This window comes from Rhamphochromis longiceps, linkage group LG12 (assembly GCF_057381845.1).
Source record: "Rhamphochromis longiceps isolate RC_006_pf linkage group LG12, R_longiceps_female_GT1.1, whole genome shotgun sequence".
In the NCBI taxonomy this organism is placed as follows: domain Eukaryota; kingdom Metazoa; phylum Chordata; class Actinopteri; order Cichliformes; family Cichlidae; genus Rhamphochromis; species Rhamphochromis longiceps.
This window is the reverse complement of record NC_140568.1, coordinates 12,404,038-12,421,591: the sequence shown is the minus strand read 5'-3', so window position 1 is coordinate 12,421,591 and position 17,554 is coordinate 12,404,038. Positions and strand designations below refer to the sequence as shown.

The window sequence follows — 17,554 nt, the reverse complement described above, 5'->3', positions numbered from 1 at the left end:
CATAAAAAAACAGCTGCTTGTTTAAGTGAAAATACATTGATGTCTTTTTTTTTTTTTTGCACTAATAAAGTTGTGGAGTTGTGAAGTGTTTTGTCTAGTGTAGGGAGAAAATTTTTTTAACTGGCAGTGTTTTCTCAAACATATTTCGCATCAAAGTGCTCTTTGGTTTATTTCTCCTTTTGGAAGCTTGTAGTCAAAAAAGGAAAAAAAAAAAAATCCTGTTTGGCCCTGAGATCTACCGTTCATAAAGGCGTTAAAAATAATCGACGGCTTCAATGGGAGCCAGGCACACAGAGGTAAAAACCTTTTAGCTAAATTATTTACAGCAGTCAGTTAAGTGAGTGAGTCAGAGTGAGTCGGTGTACCTCCTGCTCCATCAAAGTGGAGGAGAGGGTAGGCATGCTGGCCTCTCTAATCTCCACACTGCAGCCTTCGGGGGGGCTGCTGGTGCGCCTCCTCTTGCTGGGTGTAGGCATCATTGGAGGGTCGTTCTCCTTCCCTCCATCATGGCTGTTCCCATCTGAGAGTGAAAAAAAAAAAAAAAAAAAAAACATCAATCAAAAAAGGCATATTACATAAACATAGAAAAACAAATGGGACTTGGGAGCATCTAAGTTAAATGAAAAGAAAATATCAAATTTCAAATAATATATGATAAAAACACAGCTTGGGGTACAAAAAAGGAAAAAACAAACAAACACCTTTGATCAGAGGAATAGAGATAAAGTCTCACTTCAGTAACAAACAGCTTAGAAACTGGGCCCATTTAAGAAGATGACCAAGCTCAGAGGAGATCCCTGCTGTAAGATGTTGTCACAGTCAGGCTTATACGGTGCAGCGCATTAATCCACTGCTTTATGAACGATGCCTCTAGACATCATAAAGAAATCCTTCTGGCATGGATCCTCAATGAAAAATGAAACTATTAATCCTGTGGCAATGAGGCAGCCTCACCAGACAGATAATCTCTTGTCTTGATGCATCCTCCAGTGTTGCTGTCCTGCGCTGGCACCGGATCACAGGCATCATTCTCCTCCACATCCATCAGGCTCTGGAAGGAAGCCATCTTCTGCCTCAGCGTGGAGGCGACCCGGGGAAGGAAGGGGCTACTTCTGACAAGCTGAGAGTTGATACAGCAAAATAAACATATCTGCTCAGTGATGTGCATTGACAGGCCAGAGACTTCTGAAATTACAAAAGTGGTATTACAGAGTGGCAGCACATCTATCATGCAGATTTTTTATCTACACAATCCGCAAGTGTTACGGTTTACTTCACCGAACATAATCTCACAGGGAAGTCACAATGAAGGGGCATCCACAACAGCAACGGTGCAACCAGAGACCACTGAACGTGAAACTGTAAGCAGTGGTCGGTGAAAGAATTGCTGGTGATGTAAACTGGATGGGCCGCAAGTTAAACCTTCAGCATTTTGAAGTAATCGATCCAAGTGCCTCCCAGTGAGAGTGAATGATACCATTAACTAACATATGCAAGGGTGGTAAATAATTTGGAGCGTTACCTAGGCAACTGGAGCCTTTAATGCCGATTACTGACCAACTATCAGGTACAAAGCGATGCACAAACGAGCAAATAACTTTTACATTTGGATGTAGCTTAAGTAAACTAAATAAATTAAAGGGGAGTCCTGAACAGTGAGATGTTATCCTGTAGGGGGTATTTTGTTGACATAGTTTGAGTCCATTGCTGCCCTCAGAGGAAAGATCAATGCCAATCAGTACAAAGTTGTTCAGCGTGATGATGAAACATTTCTTTCCTGAGAGTGGCGTTTTTTTACACCGATAGTGCCTCCGTCCACAGGGGATGAAGGCTCACTGAATGGTTTGATGAACACTTGTACAATCAATGCCAATGTGGACTGAAGCTCTTTTGGAGGAATACCAACATTACTAAGACACTCTGTGCCATTTTTTCCATTTAATTTGTCATTTACTGCATTTATGAACATTTCTTAAAAGCTGACTTTAAAGACAGGTGAGCTGAGACAGAAGTGTTGCATTTAAAAGCCCTTTCCATATAAATGTGCATTATTCAAAACCCTTTGTGTATTTCTCAGCTTTTAATAATTAGAGTAACAGGCTGATCTACAGTTGTGTTGTTGACAAGCAACATTTTTGCAACCAAACTGCAACAAACGTAACTAAACATGAGTAAGATAAGATAAGATAAGATAACCTTTATTAGTCCCACACGTGGGAAATTTGTTTTGTCACAGCAGGAAGTGGACAGTGCAAAAGTTATGAGGCAAAAATTAGAATACAATAAGAATAAATACAGTACACAACTGTACAGAATAGAATAAAATAAAATACTATATACAGTAGAATAAAATAAAATAAATATACAATAAGATAAAAATAGAATACAAATACAAATACTATATACAACTAAGTCACACTCGGAGGGTGTCTGCTGTCTACTAAACTGAAAAACGCTCCAAAAAGCTGAGACATGGCAGACTGTGGTTCAGATCATGCTGAGAAGAATGATCCACGCCGGAGAAAAATCCTTATTTTGTAGACGTGTCAGTCGATGTTAACAGGAGTTTTGAAAACACAGAAGCGCATACAACAAAGTGAGCTTGCCAAAGTTGGGATTTCAATGCATTAGGCGGCTCGACAAAACCTAGAATCCCAATATGTTATGATACAGAGATAATCCGTATCATAACGGCATCTATTAACTTTCCTTTTTAACCCAGGCTTTCTGCTTTGCAGGCATCTAATGGTTTTTTTTGGGGGGGGGATAAAATGGACCAATCAAACGCTGCCTACTTCAGTCAGGAGCAACAGGTCGTGGAGAAGGATAAACAATATAAAATACACAAAGAGAGAGACTGATGCCCGAGGAAAGCTGCAGAAAATAATTTAAATTCATAGTGAACGTATTTATTTTCAGTGATGCCATTCATCTGTAATTCATCAGCCTCACTAACATATTGCTTTGAAACTAAACTTTATCCCCAAGAAATGCACACAGATCACACACTGTCCCATAACCAAGGACAAGTGGAAATCACCTTGTGTTTATTTGATTGACTGTATAACCACCAACAGAATCAATATTTTTGTAATCCATCTTCAATTAGTTACAATCCCAACAGTGTAAAAAGGACCAAAACAACATGTTTTCAGATGTTCTGCCAAGCTAGCTGAATACACATGAACTTCTATGTTAGTGACACTAATACTCCTCCTCGAACATTCTGTCTCAGTTTTGTTCTGTGGCATTACTGACATGACTTGATGCTCAACAGGTCTGCAGCTATAACCCATTTCTGATAGTTATGAACAGTAATATCCAGTGGGAGGCTTTTGTTTGTTGTTTCTGCATACTCTGTCTGGCAGTAGCTAAGCATTAAAAAACAACAAAAAACCCCCCCAAGGAATATGAATCTCAGGCGGCTGAGTTACATCCAGTGAGACCTGAAGAGTCACTTTCTTTAACATGCTTCAGGTCAAATAGCAGTATTTTGATGCACTTTATGTAACAGATCAGGCATGAGAGACAGTTAAAATCCAAACAAACACATAAAGAAAAGCAGCTTTTGTGCTCTCTGCAGTTTTCATTATGGACCACATCCTTGTAGTATAGTCATATTAAAGGAGCCCCGAAACACTCAAAATTGTGTTTTCTGTCTGTTATGTATCCACGGCTTGCATGTGCCATATAGCGGGCAATGATTCTTCCCCTCTCTTCAAAGCTTCATATTTAAATGTAATGAGGGCCAGAAATATGCAGAACTACAGAACAGAAGAGCCCAAGCTCTGGCACTGCACAGACAGCTGATGCAGTAAGAAAATCTGGCCCTTTCTGCAAATTGTACTCTCTACAGCATGATATGATGCTAAAACAGTCATAGACTGCTTAAATAAAAGCATGAGTAATGTTTGGTTTTCTACATATGTCTCAATGACACAAACGTCTCTTGACAGCTCAAACCAGCAATGCTATTTAAATATCTTCTGAAAAGGGCTTATTATTCACTGTTTTTCATCACACTGCTATTTTTATTACACAAGCAAAGAAATGTGATAAATGTGATGTATGACTGACTGAATAATACTGCTCACCGTATTACCTTAAACATTTTTAAAGGTCAAACATAAGTAAAGATGCTGCCACAAAGACACATGCTGTTAATCAGAGTTCAGAGATTTCCTCAACTTGTGTTTAGATTGAAGTTTTCACGCTCTATAGTGTACAACACAGGGAGGTAGAACTACAAATGCGGTACAGTTTCTGTGTCAATCATTCACATCTGGCGGGCTGCGGAGCTTTTCACTGTGACAGTAATATCTTGTACGAAACTCTGCTTTATTTAACACCTTTTGCCAGAAGTCATTCTGTCATTCAAACGGCACTCTCACAGCAGGAGCTCTGTCATGTTTATGTTCTGCTCTGTTCATTTACTGCATTAAGCTAACGTTGATGCACAAAGCTACTGTCAATATTAACTTTCAGGGTACTTCAAAAGCTGATCATCGCTGCATACAGCAGCTTAGTGCAGCACAAAAAAAAAAAAAAGTATACAAACACCTACATAAGCAACTGTACTTCTTGTGTTGTCTGCCTGTATTCCCGCAGGTCACTGATTTATTTTAACTGAAGCTTATGCGAAGTTTAACAATGTGTGTTTAAAGGGGCTCAGATAGGATTTGTTAACAATTTCAATAATTAAAATAAAACATGAATTACAGATAAAAGAGGAACAAGTGTAAGCTGTAAAGTAAATGTTTAGCAACTGTAAAGCTTAAAAGGCTTTATGTATCTCATTATCACACTGTCAAGTTTGCGAAACTATCCGTTTGATGTTATCTTATGAAACTAAGAGTTTTACAGCTTTCCTAGGGTTTAAAGTCACTACTGCCATCTTGGACTGTTAATTCAGGGTTGCTGGGACTGCTCCAAATGGGAAACCTAAGTTGAGGAGGTAATGAAGAGGTGCACGACAAGCTGAAATGACACCAAAGGCTGGCATGCACTGGCAGCACTTTTAAAAAACGCACTGCTATTCATGCAGGAGACAACAGTAGGCATAATCCAGATGTAAGCGTTCACATGCAGTCAGGCCTACATATTTTTGGACAAGGACACAGGTTTCATAATTTTGCTTCTGGACATCCCCACGGTGGATTTAAAATGGAGCAGTCTAGAGCTGACTGAAGCGCAGACCTTAATGCTTTAGTTAAACTAAATGTTTACATTAGAGGTTTAATAACAATTTAACATAATCCATCCTTTTACTCAGGCTATGAGATTTACAAGGCAAACAACTGACAGGATCATTTTATGTTAACAAAGTCTAGAGTTCATTGAATCTGAATTTGGCAACTGTTCATTGGAAATTCCAATATGTAATCAAACAGTTGTCAACGCAAGTGAACGAGGTAGAAAGCAAAAACCAGAACACACTTAACAGGGAGAGAGAAGAAACTTTATGAGCAGCAAATCAGCAGTTTGCTACATTCTCAGAAAGACCAAATGCACTTGTGAGCACTCTCAGAGCAAGAATCTTCCAACTGGGAGGCTCTCTGTGTAGAGTCTGCAGGTTCTACCTTTGTTGGTTCTGTCCATGTCAGTGTGATAGATGGACCGATCCAATATTACATATCGGTCCGATACTGATGTAAATTACTGGATTGGATATCGGAGAGAAATAAAAAATGTAATCCGATCCATTAAATATCACGAAAGCACCTCACAAAACTTGTGACACGGCGTAACTCGGCTCATAACCGTAGCACGTCGGAGCAGTGTGCTCACGTGATAGAGCGGCTGTGTGTATTTGTAGCCTCGCTTCCAAACCAGCATTTCATCTCCAATGAAGTTATCTCAGAGAGAAGTAAAGCAAGTGTGTAAGTTCATCTCTGAATGTTTGTAAAGCATTCCCACGTTAAGCTTAACAACCGATATATGGAGCGACTGCCTCTTCTTGCTGCTACTTCAATCGTGAAACTGATTAATGATCAGCTGATCGGCTTTTCTGTCGCGAGTCCGTCTCTCTTGTTTGTTTTTGGCCCACTTCGCGCCAGAAAGAGGAAACCAGTGGATGAACAACAGCAGCACGTTTAAGCTTGATAAGCTGTTGTTAGGATTTATTTAATATTACTTTCTACACCAGGATCCTTTTCTATGTAGCTGACGGCTGGTAACTTTGCAGGGGCGGATCTAGCAAAGTTTAGCCAGGGGGGCTGATAGGGCATGAACAGGGAAAAGGGGGCACAAAGACATACTTTTCTTTCTTATTCTCATTTAAAATGTCGAGCTTTTAATAAATAATTATCTGAATCTTACACCCAAAGTTTTAATCTGATGTAAAATATATAGAAGTCCATTACTGTATATAGTAACTGTTAAGTCTAATATACCCTAGTAAGCTATAATACTTTCTCCTTTGGGAAGGTACCACCTGTGCAGTCTGCAGTTCTGTTGAAGAAAGATGTTGAATCTAGGGCTGCACGATTAATCGTTAGAAAATCGCGATCTCGATTCATACTTATGTGCGATCTCATTTCCAAATGACAACGATTTAAAAAAATAAATTAAAAAAAAAAAAAAAAGAAAAAAAGATGACGACGATTGTACCGCATTTTGATCCGGGATGTAATCTGCATGAAAACAAGCGCTCACTCTTCCTGCTCAACAAATGACAAGGGCGGAGCCTTATACCACGTGATATAGAAGCTGTGCCGTGTGATGCTAAAATTAGCAGGGAAAAAACAACGGAGAGCACGTCAGGGATGACGAGAAAGTGACAGGAGAAAATCCGTCTTGGTCAACCACCCAAACATCAATAACGGGAACCTTATACAGCGCTTCCCTATACACGCTGAACTTCCGCAGGCACAAAGAAATTACAGAGGCTATTACTTATCACCTGACCAAAGATATGGCTCCCATCAACACTGTGCAAAACGAGGGATTTAGGAAAATGATCAACACCCTAGACAAATGCTACACAGTGCTGTCCCGCAACTATTTTTCTATTGTTGCACTACCTGCTCTATACACGCAGTGTCGAGCAACGGTGGAGACGGAATTTCAAGCAGTACAACATTTTGCGGCAACCACAAAACGTGAGACATTTGTTGTTTTTATGTTTATTTATTGTTTTTATGTTCAGTCTCAACTGTTACGAAGTTGATGTGCAGTTAATAAGTGCAATAAATATTTATATTGGAAAAGAGAATCGTGAGAGAATCGTGACCTCAATTCTAAGCCAAAAAAATCGTGATTCTCATTTTATGCAAAATCGTGCAGCCCTAGTTGAATCTATTTAATTATTCTTGAAAAATAATTTATTTCTGTGCATTTTGTTTTCACACTGCATCAAATTAAAGTTGATTATGTTGATTAAGCATCATGAGGTGGAGGATGGGGGGTGGTTCCCCATTTTTTTTTTTTGCTGGGAGTTTGCAACCCTATTAGTTAGGTTGCTTGATATTTCTGCTAAGTACTCTTTAAAACACCAGAATAGGAAGGATTGAGTAAGTTTAAGTTCATTAGATTGATCAGTTTTGCTGAACTATGAAACATTTTGGGTGCAGTGTATTTTTTTTTTTTTTTTTTTTTTTTTTTTTTATACATACAGGTATAACAGAATAGCTTTAGTGTTTTTGTTTATTTAAACTTGAGTATGAACGTATACAAAATGCAGCAATATATTAAACAAAAATGTTTTGTTGATAAAAAAACAAAACAAAAAACAACAACACACTATATCGGATTCATATCGGTATCGGCAGATATCCAAATTTATGATTTCGGTATCGGACATAAAAAAGTGGTATCGTGCCATCTCTAGTCAGTATGAATGGCAGGGCTTGCAAAATCGCTAACCCGACGTCCTGGGGCTAGCAATTTTTCCAGTCGGGCTACCAAAATCCATCTCTGCCCTGCCCGTCGGGCTGTCATAGGAAGGAAAAATATATGTCAATGCTTTTGCATTCTTTCGAAAATGTAGCTGGGTAATTATGTCATTGGCATCGGTGAGCCACTGTCAATATGTGACATATTGAAATCGCGTTTGAATTTGCGCTTGTTTTTTGCTTTCACTTTGCAATCGTGCGAACTGTGTATAGAGAGCGACAGCACTGATCTGTGAGTGATGATAATTTGCGCACCAATTCCTCTGACATCGTCTTATCGATCATTAGCTTACTATGCAAACATGACAAGTGAAATCTCCCGCAGCTTAAACATGTGAGAGGTTGATCGCGCAGAGAATCGCTGAGTGTTATGTGAGTGTGTGTGTAAAAGCAGCAGGATATACATTTCAGTTCTGCTGAGCCAAATAAGACAGGTCAGGGTGAAGAAGTGACCGCAAAACGGAAAAGTTATGACAAATCAGACTATAAGGCAAAAAGAAAGTGCAGCTTTATGGTTTCATGGACAAAAGAATTTCTGTGGCTGCAATATGACGAGCTAAATAACCAGGGCTGAACATAAGTGGTCCGCAGGTGCGCATTCGCTGTCAAAATAAAAAGCACGCACAAGATAAGAAGTTGCAAAGCGTGTTTGCATACATAAGATTTTCAGGAGGAGGACAGACATTTGTTTAGAACTCTTAAAGATGTCAAAGAAGCTCCTTTAAGCAATTACTTTGGTGTTCCTCCACCTCCAAACAAATGTCAGAAGGAGTCCGAACCACAAAAGAAGCGCGTATTCTCGGGAAAGTGGTTGCAGGAGGTGAGCTGGCTTCAAACAAATGATGAACGCACAGAGATGTGGTGCGGAATGTGCCGTGAAAATCCCACTCTAGCGGACAACAACAGTGCCTTTTATATGGACGCAAACGCGCGTTGCAACTTCTTATCTGGTGCGCGTCTTTTATTTTGACAGCGAATGCGCACATGCGGACCACTTATGTGCACCCGTGTAAATAACATAATGTTCTTCCGGGTGTGTTGTTGGTTTTCCCTCGATTTCTGAGTCGACAAGCGCCTTTGTTACTGGGACCAGTCATTTTAAGAAAGGCCCCCATTAGAACCCATGAGAAATGCAAGAAATGCATTATTGCTCAGTCTGCAATATCTTTCCCAGAACAAACACCAATTGCAAAAAACATACTAAAAATAAACCTGAAAAATCTGTTTAGAACAGCGTACTATGTTGCAAAGAGTGAACTACCACTGGCACAATTTGGCAGTCTTTGCAAACTTCAAAAAGCAAATGGCCTCGATCTTGGTTCCACTTGCCTCTTACCCGTGACTTCAGTGGAAATTTCAAATTCAGGATCTGACACAGACTGATTCATGTCCTACACAGTTCTTACAAGTTCATAGAAATTTCTGTTCAATTAGAACCAAGTATTTGAGTTGATGACTGTAATTTTTATACAATGTTGTAATTTGTGTTTCAACAATTTTTTGATTAATGTTTTGTTTTCTGTTACAATATTATTCTTTAATGTATAATATTGTAAAGGAAACAAAACAGGAAACAAAACATCAATCAAAAAAATTGCTCTCTTTTTTATTCGGGCTACTTAAATTTATTTTGGGCTACAAAAAACTGAAGAGTCCCTGCCCGAAGGGCTACCAGGGATTTTGAAATTTTGCGAGCCCTGAATGGTTATCCGTGAGTTAGTCCACAGTGTGCAGGGTGTACCCTGGCTCTTACCCTGTGACAGCTGAGACAGGCTCACCAACACTGAAATCTGAAAATGTGATTATGTACAGAGGCAAAATAACACAACTGTGCTGCTATTCCAGCTTTTATAGGTACGTCAGTATGTATGCAGCAGCGGCTGTGACAATTTTCATGTGCGTCTCATAAAGGACGACAGACAAAGCATGTTGTACAGTTGAGCACTGTACCAGTAATCTATGTCAGTTTCCATACTGATCCCAGCCAACTGAAAGCCAGAGCAGTCTGAACAACTGTCTGGCACTCTAATAGGATATGACAGATGCCAGATTTGCAACCCGAGAAGCATCTCACCTCTGGAGTTTGGGATGCCGGTGGAGTCTTCCTCTTCTGTTGTGCCATGAAGCAGATGAGAGAATTTGTCTCTGGGGAGCCCCGGACGCCAACACTGGACCTCCGCCTGGCTTTCAGCTGTGCTAGACGAGACTTATCTGTCAGGAGAGAGAGAGAGGCTTGGTGCTAGACTAACACTCAATCAAGTCCATATAACCTGCTCTGGACACCTTTACTTGCTCTCCACCAGTTTAAAAGCAACAGCAGCTGCAGCCAAATAACGAACCGTCCTCTCTCACCTTTGCGATTTGATGATGCTGCTGGGGTAAAACTCTGCACAGAGATGCCAAACTGACTTGGGGTGAGCTCAGAAAAATTCAGGGGGGCTGAGGTTTGATTTAAAACTGAGGGGGTGTCCTCTACTGAGGGAGGCGACACAGCTCCCTCCTGATCACCCTCACAGGAGACAGTGCTGATCTCTGCTGTAGCCATCTGCAATGAGAACATAAGCACGACTTATAAATGAAGTGCAAGAGAACCACAAGGACAGGTAGAAGGTCCTAGAGGAAACATGGATAACAAAAGCACGCGACTAAGTCGCATGCATTTCCATAACAAATGATTTCTGATGGAACGCGTGCTTTTAGACGAGTGCTGAGAACAGGATTTCACCCGTTACAAAAAGAAATCCCTCCAGGGGCATGCTAACACAGACAAACACATGAAGATTTACTCAGGAGCATTTGCACACGCTCCACAGTAACAGCGTGTAATGAGTAAAGAACTAGAAACGGTCAGGAGCGGCGGGTAGCTGCGCTTACATTCCTATCTCCCTGGGTTAGCACTAGCAACAGGCAACAAAATATTAAACCCACACGAAAAACGTTAGTTTGTGAAGACTTTACTCGTCGCTGGCTAACAGTAGTAGCAGCGGCGGTGTCACTACAGTGACAACAAGTTTAAAATCTTACCTTGTGGATTTAGATACTTTGGTTGTCTCTCGTTAAAAAATATATAAAAGAACACTCGGGTCTTTTATGTTATAAAAAGAACACAACAGTCTTAACGGACGTTTATAACAATATAAAAAGACTTTCAAAAAAAAGAGCAGAAGGCGATTCAAATCCCCCTCCACACCAGAGCCAGAGACCGCGTATAGATCCCTCCGCGAAATTGTCAGCAACGTTCGTGACTGCAGTTATATATTTTATTTTTAAGTATATTGCTGGGAAATTTAAAATATGAATAAAAATGACTCAGTTAAAAAAAATATAGAAAAAATATTGGTAACAACTGACAAAGTGTAGAGGCCTAACTAACCCGTATTTTCAAGCACTTTGAAAGCGGCCGGAACTCGTTTAATATGAATTGGCCAATTGAAATGAAAGAGAGATACCACGTGACTGTCTAACGTCAACAGAGAAAATAGGGTTGCTATTAAAAAAGTTTATTTTACGAAGCAAACACTTGTTTGTTGCCTAGGAAAAAAGAACTTGTTTTTTTATTATTCATTTTCATTTTATTTATTTTTTTAACAGCGTTCTTGCTGTACTCCCTCAACTCTGCAAGGCCACATCTGCTGTTGGGTGCTCTGAAGCCCAGCTGCTGGAACTTAACTGGATCTCTCTCAAATTTAAATATCCACTCTGTAAGTAGACAGGCTCCTGTGCTTTTAGCATTTTCTTCTTGAAAATTGCTTATTTATTGTCACACATGTGATAAAGATGTGGGCTTTGAGTCAGAAAATGAAGCACGGTACACAGGCTGCTCATCTTTTCACAGTTAAATTGTAAAATTGTAGTAAATTGACCACAAAGCTTTCATTTACATTTACACTCCACCAAAAAATTAAAACAAAACCCCAAAATGAATGCCACAGTGGGAAAAGCAATATTTAATGCATTTTTTTTTATATATTAACACATTTTTTGTGTTTTATAATGGTTTAAAAGAAGGCTCGGTAAGCCTAAACAAATATATAACCCCAAACAGGTGGGTGAACAGTGGTCTACTGCTGAAAAGCTCTGTAAACCCTACCCACACACAAACAATCTCAAACACACACAGGGCTCCTCCTTTTGTGAGGTTTGAGAGTCTGTGGTGCAGCTGAGTACACTGAGATCAGATGGAACTTTGAGCCTCTTTCTACAGCTGGGACTGCCGACCACATGAAGCATGTGCCTTCTTCTGCTGACACCAGGAAAGGCTGTACAAGTCAGAGGGAAGCTTCACTGTTGTTTTTGTGCAGCACAGGATAGGGCAAGAACCACACTATATTTCCAAAAGCATTCAGTCATCCATCCAAACTGAATTCAGGTGTTCCAAACACTTTAGCGGATGCTAAAGCACATATTGTGCACAGGTCACCGCCTTTCTGCAGAGTCAGTCACTACTGGCCTCCAAAGTAAATGTGGCCCTCAGATAAGCTCAAGAACAGTGTGTGGAAAGCTTCATGGAATGGGTTTCCATGACCAAGCAGCTGCACCCAAACCTTACATCACCAAGTGCACTGCAAAGCGTTGGATGCCATGGTGTAAAGCACGACATCAATGGACTCTAAGGCAGTGGAAACGTGTTCTCTGGAGCGACAAATTATGTCTTTCTTTTGCACTACGATGAAAGAGTCTGGGTTTGGTGTAAAATTTGGTGGATGGGGTTTTATGATGTGCGGTTGTTTATCGGGAGATGGGCTTAGTGGCAGTGAAAGGAGCCCTTAATGCTTCAGCATACAGTGGGGCAAAAAAGTATTTAGTCAGCCACCGATTGTGCAAGTTCCCCCACTTAAAATGATGACAGAGGTCAGTAATTTGCACCAGAGGTACACTTCAACTGTGAGAGACAGAATGTGAAAAAAAAATCCATGAATTCACATGGTAGGATTTGTAAAGAATTTATTCGTAAATTAGGGTGGAAAATAAGTATTTGGTCACCTCAAACAAGGAAAATCTCTGGCTCTCACAGACCTGTAACGTCTTCTGTAAGAAGCTTTTCTGTCCCCCACTCGTTACCTGTATGAATGGCACCTGTTTGAACTCATCATCTGTATAAAAGACACCTGTCCACAGCCTCAAACAGTCAGACTCCAAACTCCGCCATGGCCAAGACCAAAGAGCTTTCGAAGGACACCAGGAAAAGTATTGTAGACCTGCACCAGACTGGGAAGAGTGAATCTACAATAGGCAAGCAGCTTGGTGTGAAAAAATCAACTGTGGGAGCAATCATCAGAAAATGGAAGACATACAAGACCACTGATAATCTCCCTCGATCTGGGGCTCCACGCAAGATCTCATCCCGTGGGGTCAAAATGATCATGAGAACGGTGAGCAAAGATCCCAGAACCACACGGGGGGACCTGGTGAATGACCTGCAGAGAGCTGGGACCAAAGTAACAAAGGTCACCATCAGTAACACACTACAACGGCAGGGAATCAAATCCCGCAGTGCCAGACGTGTTCCGCTGCTGAAGCCAGTGCATGTCCAGGCCCGTCTGAAGTTTGCCAGAGAGCACATGGATGATACAGCAGAGGATTGGGAGAATGTCATGTGGTCAGATGAAACCAAAGTAGAACTTTTTGGTATAAACTCAACTCGTCGTGTTTGGAGGAAGAAGAATACTGAGTTGCATCCCAAGAACACCATACCTACTGTGAAGCATGGGGGTGGAAACATCATGCTATGGGGCTGTTTTTCTGCCAAGGGGACAGGACGACTGATCCGTGTTAAGGACAGAATGAATGGGGCCATGTATCGTGAGATTTTGAGCCAAAACCTCCTTCCATCAGTGAGAACTTTGAAGATGGAACGAGGCTGGGTCTTCCAACATGACAATGATCCAAAACACACCGCCCGGGCAACAAAGGAGTGGCTCCGTAAGAAGCATTTGAAAGTCCTGCAGTGGCCTAGCCAGTCTCCAGACCTCAACCCCATAGAAAATCTGTGGCGGGAGTTGAAAGTCCGTGTTGCTCGGCGACAGCCCCAAAACATCACTGCTCTCGAGAAGATCTGCATGGAGGAATGGGCCAAAATACCAGCTACTGTGTGTGCAAACCTGGTAAAGACCTATAGTAAACGTTTGACCTCTGTTATTGCCAACAAAGGTTATGTTACAAAGTATTGAGTTGTATTTTTGTTATTGACCAAATACTTATTTTCCACCCTGATTTACGAATAAATTCTTTACAAATCCTACCATGTGGATTCATGGATTTTTCTTTCACATTCTGTCTCTCACAGTTGAAGTGTACCTCTGGTGCAAATTACTGACCTCTGTCATCATTTTAAGTGGGGGAACTTGCACAATCGGTGGCTGACTAAATACTTTTTTGCCCCACTGTACCAAGACATTTTTTGACAATTTCATTTTCCTGATTGTGGGAACAGTTTGGGGAACGGCTCCTTCCGGTTCCAACATCACACCTGTGTACAAAGCAAGGTCTTTAAAAACTTGACTGAGGTCAAAACTGCGAGAACTATGCAATGAATTAGAGTGGAGCCAGGCCTACTTGTCCAGTTTCTCACCTCACAAATTTGCTTCTGCAAGAATGGTCAGAAATTCCCATAAACACACTCCTAAACATTGTGGAAAGCCTTCCTAGAAGAGTTAAAGCTGTTTTAGTTGCAAATTCAGTGTCAACTGAAAAATCAGGATACGCACAAAAAACCCAAATAAGAGCAGTAAAGACACAACACAGAATTTTGGCTGTCAAAGAATCTAAATTGATCTTTTATGCAAATTCAGCAACAATCTATGCATTTTGTGTTTTTTAGTATAATAAATGTCATGTCAAGAAGAATGTTTTCACAGCTCTGTGGAAAACTAAGTACATTCTTATTGCTTAAGAGGTTAAATAGCATCTAGGTACAAATGCATTTGATTAACTGATCTTCAGCAAGTGTGAGCATCTCTACAAAAGCAGATATTTGAGCAGTTTGCAGATCTGGAGGTTTCAGTTGTTTATTAACACAATGCCACAATCTTCCCAGGAGTGGACGCCAGTGCAATTACAAAAAGACTAAACTATGGCTTGTTTGGAATGCTTAGCAAGAGAAATGACATAGCAGCACAGCATAGGTTTGAAAGTTGAACAAACCACTAGATTTCTGAAGCAATGTCCTTTGAGGGGACAAGACCAAAATCAAGATGATTAGCCACAGTGCATACCCCCACATCTGAAGAAAACCAAACAGTGCATATCAAAATAAAACACCTCATACCAACTGTCAAGCATGATGGTGGAGGGGCAAAGAGTTGGGCTTGTTTTGCAACCACACGATATGTGCAACTTGCAGTCATTGAGTTGACCGTGAACTCCTAATGTGAGTCTAATGTGAGGTCATCTGTTCAACAGCTAAAGCCCAAATTAGGTCATGCAACAGGACGATGATGTCAAGTCTATGGTACTTCTGCATCTAGCTGGCCCTACAGAATAGGAGCAAGCATGAAAGGAGTAACGTGGAAGGTAATTTCAAATGCAATTTTCTTTTTAACTCAACAAATATCAGCAAACACACAAACTGTTTGTGTGCAGTTTGTTGCACACTGTGTCTGCACAGGTCAGCTGATCATGACCTGTACATTAAGAAAATCTTCTAGGACCCTCAATAAAAATCATTGTGAGATGTGACTCTTTTCTCCACTCTGTAAGCGACTTTAGGGTTTCCCTAACTATTGAATCCCACTTTAACCCCTGACTGTACCCAGTTCTTGGTTTAGGTGTGGAGCCAAATGACTCTCTACAGTGTATCCACAGAAAATATAGCTCCTTTTAAAAATTCTTCTTTTTCTCTGCTCAAGTTCTTATTAAGTGATTCAAGTTGAGTACATGTATTAGAAATAAAATGTAGACTAAAATTAAGTTTGTATTCCCATGTACTAATATAATTTTATTGTACTTCTACTTAATTACTGATGTGTACTTTTGCCAACTCTGCTGCTAAAGTTCTACAAGCATTTGAATTTTGGGGTGTACTTTGCTACTCACAGGATCGCATCCAAATTTGTAAGTAAAGTAAGTGACTGTGCCAGTGCTCATAAACTAACTGCTTGCTGCCTTAAACCTTCTCGTCCCCATTCCTTTTTATTTTATGTCTCTGACAGTCTACTGTTATTCCTTGTCCAAAATAACAAACCTAAGACAGGAACTTTTCTATGCAAACATGTTCTTGGCCCTCCATCTTTTTCTTCTTCATTCATATAATTTCACAGCATGGTGCTGGGATGACAGACTCAGTGTACGGATGGTGTATTAAAGAAGTAGTCCGATTCCTTATCTGGTGCATAAACAATTACCCCATCTTGTTGAAATGTTCAGATTTTCCACTCAGTTTTGTAGTCATACTTTAGATTGTAGTAATACAATAGTTACTCAGTAGTTAAATAATAACTAAACCATACATTTCTGGTAGGATGTGTTGCTATATACGCTTACTGTGATACTCAGTACTTCTGCTGTATGTTGCAGCTTGTCATTTCCTTTCAGTCACCTTTCTCACTCAACATGTGTCAGTCGACCTCTCTGCTGAATCACACTTGTTATTAATCTCTTCTCTGTCTCTCTTCCACAGCATGTCTTTTATCCTGTTTTCCTTCTCTCACCCCAACCAGTCGCAGCAGATGGCCCCGCCCCTCCCTGAGCCTGGTTCCGCTGGAGGTTTCTTCCTGATAAAAGGGAGTTTTCCCTTCCCACTGTCGCCATAGTGCTTCCTCATAGGGGGTCATATGATTGTTGGTTATATTTCTCTGTATGTATTATTGTAGGGTCTTCCTTACGAGGCTAATGTTGTTGTGATTTGGCGCTATATAAATAAAATTGAATTGAATTGTAAACATGGTCTAATATTCCTCTTGATGGGGTTTGTTGCACCTTCTTCCAACTACAGTTACTTTTTAAATCCAACTATAGACTGTATGAGCATAGCTCCTGGGTCTGACAAGTAAAGTTAACATGGAAGACCCTTAAACCTGCATTTTTCTAATGGTCACTGGCAGGGGATATCTGTACTCACAAAAGACTTCCTGTCATGCATCTGCAGGCAAAACAACCTCTTTAAACACTTCACTTCCTTGAGAGCTTTATTGATCCAGTTATTTATTCTGGATCATGCTGTTCAGGTTGGAAAAACTGGTCAGTCTCTCTTAGAAACGAGGATTATCCAGTGCAGTGATCCCCAAAATGTGGGTTGAAAGTATTATAGGTAGGCTGCAGTAATAACAGAAATTCAGATTGAAATTACTCACAAGTATGTACAGTTATGCATTTATTTATGCAACTGTTTATGTATGTAAGTGTCCCAGTGGCAGGTGGGCCACACATTGGCCTTCACACTTTGCATATGACTGGGTATCATTAGCAATTTATAGTCAACAGCTTGTGATATGTTTTTTTAATCAAAATGTTCGTGGAATCACTCTCTCACTCTGTTTTATGTTGATAAGAGTGAAGATTAAAGATTGGGTGGGCCACATGGGATTTCCTGGTTTTTAAATGGGCCAAAGCACTCTCAAGTCTGGGAATGGCTGATGTAGGATATGTTCATAAAAAAAGCGTAAGAAAACAGAAAATGTACATTAGATGCTACTTAATAAAGGTTTTTGTAATTGACCCTCCCC

The 17,554-nt window shown here is 40.3% G+C and overlaps 1 protein-coding gene and 1 long non-coding RNA gene across 3 annotated transcripts in view; one reads left to right on the top strand and one right to left on the bottom strand.

Moving 5' to 3' along the window:
- Positions 1–11,269, bottom strand: part of cdca2 (cell division cycle associated 2) — a 32,972-nt gene extending 21,703 nt beyond the window's left edge. Inside the window, exons 1-5 of one of the 2 annotated variants that reach the window (XM_085424775.1) lie at positions 10,917–11,269; positions 10,245–10,437; positions 9,967–10,103; positions 955–1,120; positions 366–520 (exon numbers count right to left, since the gene is read on the bottom strand). In XM_085424775.1, coding sequence (XP_085280901.1) covers positions 366–520; positions 955–1,120; positions 9,967–10,103; positions 10,245–10,437 — 651 coding nt within the window. In that variant the 5' untranslated portion in view covers positions 10,917–11,269. The remainder of the gene's footprint in view (positions 1–365; positions 521–954; positions 1,121–9,966; positions 10,104–10,244; positions 10,438–10,916) is intronic. The other variant, XM_085424776.1, reaches the window with a different exon arrangement.
- A 127-nt stretch (positions 11,270–11,396) lies between these two features.
- On the top strand, positions 11,397–16,713 carry LOC146656987 (uncharacterized). Its single transcript, XR_014914223.1, has 3 exons — positions 11,397–11,593; positions 15,294–15,404; positions 16,510–16,713. It is a non-coding gene; the product is annotated as an uncharacterized LOC146656987 (long non-coding RNA).
- The last annotated feature ends 841 nt before the right edge of the window (positions 16,714–17,554 follow it).